The following is a 9,550-nucleotide window of genomic DNA, read 5'->3' on the forward strand; positions in this document are numbered from 1 at the left end:
ACCAACACTGGATTTGAGAATCCTTTGAAAATACACGGGATTTGAAATCCATTCCCGTGGGATTTCATTCTTGCCCGAATTCATCGCTGTCTCCTTCATCCTTCATTCTTGCCCTTCATCACAGATTACATCGTCGTCTCCTCCGTCTCTGTTGCCACCATCGTCGCCCTTCGTCTCCGTTGCCACCGTCGCCGTCGCCCTTCGTCTCCGTTGCCACCGTCGTCGTCGCCCTTCGTCTCCGTTGCCACCGCCGTCGCCCTTCGTCTCCGTTGCTCACCGTCGCCGTCGCCCTTCGTCTCCGTTGCCACCGCCGTCGCCCTTCGTCTCCGTTGCCACCGCCGTCGCCCTTCGTCTTCGCCGCCCTTCGTCAACAGTCGCCTCTCGTCTCCGTCGCCTATCGTCAACAGGTAAATCATTTTTCCCTTTTGGATTTCTCTCTAAACTATGAACACATATTAGGTTAAATCCTTCAATTTTGACAGATTAGGTTGAATATACATGAACACAGATTAGGTTAAATCCTTCAATTTTGACAGATTAGGTTGAATATACATGAATACAGATTAGGTTAAATCCTTCAATTTTGACAGATTAGGTTGAAATCTCATGAACACAGATTAGGTTAAAAAAATTATACGAAGTATTAAAAACCAAATCCTACAAACCAAACAGAGGAATGGATTTCAAATCCAATCCAATCCAAATCCCTCAAGGGAATCCAAATCCCTCAAAAACATTCCCGCAAACCAAACGCACCCTAAATGATTTTGTCTCTTGGGTTTCCCTTAACCATTCAGCATCCTAATTCCATTATGAATAATTACCGAACAATTATATTTCATTTAACACTATATTATAAGAGTCTTTTAATCATTTTAAGGGATTGTTTGACAGTTGCTGAATTTTTGGTGCAGAATGATTAAGTAATCGAAATGATTAAGAGGCTCTCACTATATAGTAGAAAATGTAATATAATTGTTTGGTAATCATTTACAATATGGTGCTGAATGGTTAAGGGAGACACATGATACAAAATCATTCAATGAGTTATAGAACTATTAAGAGACAGATTTTTTTTTGTCAAACAAAATTCACCTCTTAACAATTCAGAGGTTGTCTCTTAATAGATTTTAACAAATAAATAAACAAAAACCCTTAGATATATTATATATACCGATGTAGACCTACTACCACATACATCTATTTTAGGTCCATTTTTATGATTTGTGACCTAATTTGAATGTCAACTAAAATACAAAATGGAAAATGCATTTAATTCATGTCCATTGATGTAATTTCAAAAAAGTATATTTGAAGCAAAAGGCTCAGGTACAATTATATGTTTAAGATGTAACGTATCTTGACATCTGTATCATTATCTGCCGTCATGTTTCTATCAAATCAAAAACCGTATGAAATGATTGTTGATGTCTACCTATAAACTTTAGTGAAAAGCTCGTCAAGATATACGAATTCGACGAAAACCCTTTTTGTTTTCTTTTTCAGCCAACGTGAAAGGTGCTTTTCCTAGAAAGAATCAAAACTTAAAATGCGTAAGCATACGAAGGTTCTCGTCATGTCCTAAATGATGTCCTATGGGCCCGCAACTCGATCCTCTTTCTTTTCTTCGATCGTTCCAATTCTGACAGGTGGGTTGGTTTGCTTCGTCCTCCTATATATGCAATTCTCTGTTACGAAACCTGAAGACGGGTTTGCGTATATCAGTAGTTTCAACCTCAAAGTTGATTGCGTTTAGGAAGTGACTAAAGAAACCCAATCAAAATTGATGGAATATGTTTGGTTGTACGAAATAAAATAACAAAGGAACTGAATGGATGTATAACAGTTCCGTTACATTATATTATCGTGTTTTGGTGATATAAAAGCTTAACGAGATATTATATGAATTTTTTTATAACATATGTCAGTAGAACACATATGAAACATGTAGTGTCATACAGTTTCGTTTTATATATGAAACTTTTAAGAGTGTTTTCTGTGCCAACATGTGGAAGAAAAAACAATATACGTTTCATACGGAAACACACATACAAATACAGACACACAAGAACTGAACATGTGAAACAACTGATTGCATGACTTGAATTGGTTTGTACAGTTTGTAACAAATATTAGGTTTGTATTTGCAACTCAAGTGAGAAGTAAATACATTGTGGTAACCTAAATTTTACCTTAAGATATTGTTTCATATGTTTTTGTTTTCTCACTTAAGGCTAAGATTTAATGTATTGACGAAAATATATTTGTTTCACAATGTGTTTGTTTCATGTGTATTCGGTTCACAATGTCAAACTTTTTTACATGTGAAACTTTTTTTTATTAAGATTCAAATTGTAAAACAAATATAGGGTTTGAGTTATATAATATTTATATATGGGAAATGCAACAAATAAACCCACACACCCTTATCACATTTGGTGAGGTTTGAACCCATGACCTTCTAAGAGACCAAAGACTACGATATCGCTATGCCAAAAGCCCTTTTTCATTAAGATTCAAATTATGAAACAAATATATGTTAATCGTCAACAAGATTCAAATTGTCAAACTTTTTCATTGCAATCTTATTTGAGATCTTCGTGAGATATTTATCTCCTGTAATCTTTTTATTTTTGTAAATAAGAATTTCAGTTTGAAATATTGTATTTTAAAAGTTGCTTAAAGTACATTCAGATACTTACAACCTTCTAAACTGCTTGGGTTGGGTTAAGATTTTTCGGTTGGGTTATTTTCGTGTTGGGTTGGGTTGGGTTAAGATTTTTTCAAACCGCAACTATTGGGTTGTGTTGTTCATATATCTTCAATCCGATCAACCCAACCCATGAACACCCATACTTACAACCTTTCTAAACTGCTTTATATGAAATTAAGTAATTATTTTAATATATATTCATATGAAATTAAAAAAACTCAACAAAGAAAACATCGATGCATCTTTTTGAATTAATATATATTTATATGAAATTAAAAAAACTCATATTACTTATCATAAAGCATTTGACAAAAACTCTTAAAAACCATTTTTTTATACGTGAAGTACTGTTTATTAATGCGTATTACTTAAAATTTAAGATTACAAGTAAATTGTACTTAAGTACAACTTATTAAAGCTTCATTTTTTAATTCATATAACTAACCGCAGATAAACATAATCAAATCCAGGATAAACATCTCATTTTAAATATAAAAAATTTAAAATATAATTATGATAATCTTTATGTTCTAACAAAATCATTATCTTTATAAAAATGATATTGTTAAGCCAAAAATAAATTGTTTCGTTATTAGACCTAAATTAAATTATAATAAAAATTGAATTAAAAAAATTGTAACAAAACGAGAATTTTTAAATATTTAATTTAATATTAATATCGATATATTTTTTAAAAAAATTTATGATATCTTCAAAAGTAAAAACATTATATTTATCAAAACCACATAAACCGAATTATATATCAACAGAAACAAAAAATAAAACGAAAAATTAAAATGAAGATGTATCTCGCTGCATTGTGCAAATATACTTCTAGTAATATATCAGATATTTGATTTATGATTTTATTATTAATTGAATGATTTGATTAATAAAAGATTACAACAACCTCTTGTTCACATTATTTATTTGTTTTTGTTGTACTTGTCATTCATGGAGAATTCCTTCATTTTAAGCAATGCTACACTAATGACTCATTCATTGTCCATATAAACCATGCTTGACTTTGCCTCATTTGTCTTGTTCATATGACCTCCTTCTTGCTCATAAATTTCCATTTTTTTGGAAATTTAAAGATTGAGAGGTAGAATCTGGTTTTTCTTTCTGTTGATTTACCAGAAAGAATCACTGAGCTATTGTATGCATGTGGTTGTATAGAACTACTGATTTAGATGATGGTGTTTTCTGAACTTCCATTGGACATGGTGATTGTGGTCATCTCTATGCTTACGCTTGAGGACGCGATACGCCTTTGTTTGATGCAAAAAGAGTGGTTTCAGCTTCGACTATGGAGGCATTGTCGTTCTTTGGAGCTCGGGAAAACGCCCACCTCGCCTTACGTTGGTAAGAGTAATAAGAGAAAAAAGATTCATTCTGATACTTGAAATTGGAAAGAATATCTCAACTTGTAGCCTCCGTGTTTCACCCACCAACAGATGGAGTCAGTAAGAATGGCTCCATCTGTAGTCCGTGTAATTAGATCAATTTCAAGCTGGTATAGTTTGTGTGGCAATGCTATGATTGATTTTTTACTAAGAAACCGAGTGATTTTGTTTGTCTACTTTTAGTCAAAAGAATCTCAGTTATTTCAAGTGGTATCACCATGTCAATCTAATCAAAGAAACCAGTCTAACGTTCTACCAAAAAAGTATGACACCACCATCTAGAGCGTTTTCACTGTACTGGTCGCACAACCATCATAGAAGGGGTAACTCATGTGTCCCAGGGGTAAGGTGCGGCTAGTGCCTAAAGTCAAACCCGAGACCCCTCATTCAACTATTTTTTCAAGAATAAACACTGACGTTGACAATTTTTCACTGTTTTTCTAAAAAATAAGAATCACCAACACTAGCGGTATCAATAATGCATAGAAAAGTGCTATTTTCCCAAAACAGATCAAATAACATAATTTGCGACGTTATAGGAATTACTATCCATTTTCTTGGGTCTTTTTAGAAAAAGAAGAGGTATAAACCAACTTTATGAATAAATTTGGCGCCAACTAACTACAATATGAAGCAAAAGTTACACTTTACTACCTTCTACTATTGCCTTAATGCAAACCATGACTTTGTATCAACTCGAGCATGGTACAAATGACTAACAATCCTCGACTTAATAATGAGCACGTTGGCTACAATTTTAAGTATCAAACGCCCCTAACTTATAAAGTATGTTGACAAGAAATGTGAACCTCAGTATATAATATTTGTAAACGGCAAAACTCACACATGAAGACATGCTCCTGACCTTTGGTGAGGCTTAAACCCTTGACCACTAAAAATATTGGGATCTACTGGTAACCCGGGATGTTCCAATTTTGCTTGGGTTCAAGATACATCACATTTTTCAAGTCCCTAGATGGCTTAAGATTCTCATGAAGCCTTTTTTGATGAACATGTTATTGAAACTTAAGTTGTGAAATGGCTTTTATCCCGAATTATTTGGGATATGATTTCCTAAACTGCCCATGATCTTGATGAAGCGGCAACATCATACTTATGAGTTTAAAGTGTTAGAGTCTCTCATCAGCTATGCTTGGACCTTTCTACTTTAATACATATTGGAATCTCTCTTCTCTCCTCAAGGACTCTTTTGGAGAATAATTAACTGGGGTGCCAGTCATGGAATCAGAGCCATGGTCTAACTCTAGGACATATGTGCTTGGGACCCGACAGTCTACGTCATCTTTGCCCATCTAGCCTCTATTAGATGGGCATGTTGGAGTCTCGCATTGAGTATATTCGGACGTTCCTAATTCAATATATGTTGGAACCTCTCCTCAATGGCTCTTTTGAAGAGAAATCTGATGGGTTCCACATATTCTGTTCAGAATCCCATAAACCATATAGATATTACAATTTCAAGTTAACAAGTGACAATATCAAGATTAATCAGCACGAGAAAGAAGTCAAAACTTGTGTTGACTGTAACAACCGGAATGAAAACATAAATGCATCAAACATAATGTGAAAATCATAATTTATATCACCAGTTACAACAATATAAAAACATGATCACTTGGAACTAAGTTATAGATGGGCATGGTTCATAACACGAATGTGGTGATATAAATGGCACAAAACTTAAAACAGAAGTCTCATGTAGATCACCAGCAGATTTAAAATTAGAGAGAACTGACCAATGATTGCTGAAGTTGGTACAAGACCATTCAAGCTCTCTTTTTCCTGATCAGTGCCGGTCGTGTGCCAATCGCCTTTGACTTTTGCGAATGCGGTAGCAGACCACGCAAGATTGCTAATACAGAAAAACCCATGAAGGGAAAGTACAGCTTCAATAGCTTTTCTGATGCTTTTCCAGATCCCACAAGTTCTGATAGTATTGCAACCTAAAAGAAAATGAAAAGATTGAATTATTGGTCGCTCCCTTCTGTAATCACTCATATTCTCTTGTCATTTGTGTACTATAATTGATATAAATACAACATTTTTTTAAGTACATAATATTTATATACGGCAAATACTCATGCACACTCCTTGATTTGAATCCTTGACCTCCTGGAAAGTTGGGTTATACCAGTAAACCAGGTAGCACGGGGCCAATGACCCTTTGGTTAAACAAGGCATATTACTGAATATGAAATAGCCAATAGCAAGGTCAATAACAAAAGAGGTATAGCTAACGACGTTCCTAAAAGGGAAGCAATGAATGTGTGATACTTGAAAAGGGCCTATATCCCAAAGTACATGAACTGAAGAACTAAAACCTGTTGTCAACATTTGGTGCGACAATTAGACTGCGACAGGACATGACTGAGTGAGACAAAAATGCAATTTTTCTGTCCCACCAAAATAGGTAGAACAAAAAACAGTGAGATGGAACAAACTTCTCATGCCAAATTTAAACCATAAAACCTTCAACAATTCTCTCATCCACCTACCACACTCATGCCCATCCAGTTTTGTCTAGTGTCCTCCGCTTATAAAACACGCTCTATAGGGACTCGGGGGTGAGATGTACGTAGAGCTGCCTTCTACTCCAAAGAGTAGAGCAGTTGTTTCCGGCATCCATACCCAAACTGGGAATGTGTCTGGGCAACATCTTTCAGCCCCATGGCCAACCTCTGTAATCACCAGGGTCTTCTCTTATATGCCTCCTATATCTATAGATAAGAACGACTAATATAAAATAAAATCTTTCTTCTTCCACTTGACTTAATGCTAAACTTAGTGTTGTTTGCCTTCTAACCAGATGTTGATTGATCGGAAAATGGATGCTCTCTTACATCGAGTATTTGTGAGCTTCACAGGAGCTCACCCAACCATCATGATTCACATATATAGCACATTATAACCATTAAAGTAAGCAATGATTATTTCTAATTTAGAGGAGAAAAGATCAATTCAACCATCAACACCAACAAGGTGACATAGTTATAATTAATTTCCACCCAAATTCATCTAGATTTTGATTAAGCACCAAATGCTCATCCAAACAACTACTTAGGCCACTGAGTTTTATAGTAAAATGCACCAACTACCGCATTGTGATGAGATCACACTTACAAACATCATCCCCAAGTTCATATCGCCACCAATCATGGATGTGTTCTCACAGTCTTATACTCTTATAACCCTAAATCCGCGAAATTCATTTTCCTTTCCGCAGGGACCAGGAGATTGGATCTAGCCGGTGTATAAGAATATAAATGATACTAGATTCAAAGTGGAAAATTTTCCATATTTTAATAGATCAAACTGGGAAAAACGAAGAGGGAGAAGTTAAGAATACCATAGCAGTCAGAGTGGAGACGCCATACATCAAACAGGTGGTGCGCAACCAAGATTTCCCAGCAACAATACCATAGAGCGAAGCGATCGAGAGGGGCCAAGCGAAAAGAAGCTCGAGCCAAACAAGACCAACAAAGAAATGGGGTTTTTCAGAGACCAAGTAATCTCCATATTCGTGGGTGTACCAGGTATTGAGGTGTACCAGGACGTCCGGGAAGATATTGGAAGAAAGACAGGTTTGAGCATCGAAAAGTGGAGCTACGATTGCAATTACGAGGAAGACAATGAAGAGGATCGCGTCGATTAGCTTCATGATTGCTCCCATCGTCTCTTTTTTGTTGATTGAATCTGATCTTTCTCCTTCGGTTTCTTCGATGCTGAAGGTTCAAAGTTCAAAGTGCTTGGTAAAAGTTCCAGCACCGCAATGTGACGTTGGGAAATAGAAACGGTCATATTTTATTTGAGTAAATTACAAGTTTCGTCCCTATAGTTGTATGAAAATACGTATTAGGTCCTCAAACTAAATAATTATATATAAAGTCATTTTGGTTTCACTTTTGTTAAAGATTGGATCCCATTTTCTAATGTTGTTAACCTTTGCACTCCATCAAATCAAGAGTAACTTTGGTTTAATATTTTTCATAAAAAGTAAATTAATATTTGTATTATATTATAAAGTATTTGACAAAAACACTTAAAACCTATTTTTTATACATGAAGTACTGTTTATTGATACGTATTACTTAAAATTTAATATTACAAGGAATGTGACTTGGTAAGTATTTGGTAAACAACCTCTTAATGAAAATTAAATTTGGTAAAAAAATTGGTTTTAGTCCTTTGACTTTCAAAATATTTCGAAACATCCTTCTATTTTTTTTAAAAATTTCATAACATGAACCATTTAAAAGAAAAAAAAAATTAAAGACTTATTTGACGGGTATCGAGCCCGACAAATAATCAATCCTTTCAAAAAACTATGAATAAAAAATCGCTTCTACGGCTATGAATAAATAAGATTTATAAAATCAACAATTAAAGTGATTTTCTTTGAAAGACCTCCAAAAAGTGATAAAAATTAGGGGCGTGCATAAAATCAACCGATCCAATTGAAAATGATTAATTCAATTAGAACCGACCAATCATAATTGAATATCCAATTGTAATTAGATTGGATCAGATTGAAAAATTCAACATCCAATTTGGATCGATCAGTTCTCGGATGGCAGTACAGAACCGACCAAAACCGAACCAAACCAAACCGATCAGCATCCAATTAATCATCTGATGACCATCCAATTGTCCATCCAACCATTATCCAACTATCATCCAATTAATTTATTTTCAAATTGTTTAAATCGGAATTTATTTTATGTGAGGCTTTGAATTTTTAACTTCCATTGTGTGGGTTTTAACACATATGAAAAGTGATTAATCAATTTGTATCATTATTGAAAAATTGAATTGAATTAACTCACTAGATGGATCCAATCTCAACGAATCATCCATTGGATATCTGATGAATATTCAATAAGCATCCAATGGATGAAACCAAACCGATCTGATCCAATTATCCATTGGATTGGATCGGTTATCCAATGTTAATCAGGTCGGATCAATTAGCAAAATCCAACATCCAATGGATGATTGGATCGACTCGTTTCCCTTCACATCCAATGGATGTCAACCGATGGACAAACCTAATAAAAATCCATTAAATTGACTTGTCTTTTTGTTGTTTGTACCGTACAACTCTTTGATGCATAATTATTCATTTTTTTCATGTTTTCTACAAACTTTTTGTCTATAATTGAAAATATTTGAACAAGTAAAGCTCGAATCGATGACTTCTTGCAACAGGAACCTTAATTCGGGTTGCCATAACCATCTCGAGCAACATCTAATTCCTGCTATAAATTTGGTTTCCAAATATCTATGGTCAACGTCGTAATTAAATGGGTGCACTGATCTTATCACGTCTCAATTTTTTTTCTTTTGCGATAATAGTTTGTTGGTCCCGTAAGGGTCTACAAGAATAGAAACAGTTTGTAGAAGGGGGGGATGA

The 9,550-nt window shown here is 34.6% G+C and overlaps 1 protein-coding gene across 1 annotated transcript; it reads right to left on the bottom strand.

The window, feature by feature from the left end:
* Positions 1-5,676: 5,676 nt before the first annotated feature.
* On the bottom strand, positions 5,677-7,913 carry LOC112525595. The gene is made up of 2 exons (XM_025135781.1): positions 7,487-7,913; positions 5,677-6,083 (listed from the first exon to the last, which is right to left on the bottom strand). Exons 1-2 carry the CDS (start codon positions 7,808-7,810, stop codon positions 5,907-5,909), a joined length of 501 nt encoding a protein of 166 aa, XP_024991549.1. The 5' UTR covers positions 7,811-7,913; the 3' UTR covers positions 5,677-5,906.
* Positions 7,914-9,550: the final 1,637 nt, after the last annotated feature.

The sequence above is a fragment of the Cynara cardunculus genome (assembly GCF_001531365.2).
Source record: "Cynara cardunculus var. scolymus isolate 2C chromosome LG 13, CcrdV1, whole genome shotgun sequence".
NCBI classification, from domain to species: Eukaryota; Viridiplantae; Streptophyta; class Magnoliopsida; order Asterales; family Asteraceae; genus Cynara; species Cynara cardunculus.

Bases quoted from the DNA above. Each gene is read 5' to 3' on its own strand.
- LOC112525595 (XM_025135781.1), bottom strand. From the start codon at position 7,810: ATGGGAGCAATCATGAAGCTAATCGACGCGATCCTCTTCATTGTCTTC. The intron at 6,084-7,486 runs GTATTCTTAACT...ATTTTCTTTTAG, and splicing joins TCTCCACTCTGACTGCTATG to GTTGCAATACTATCAGAACT.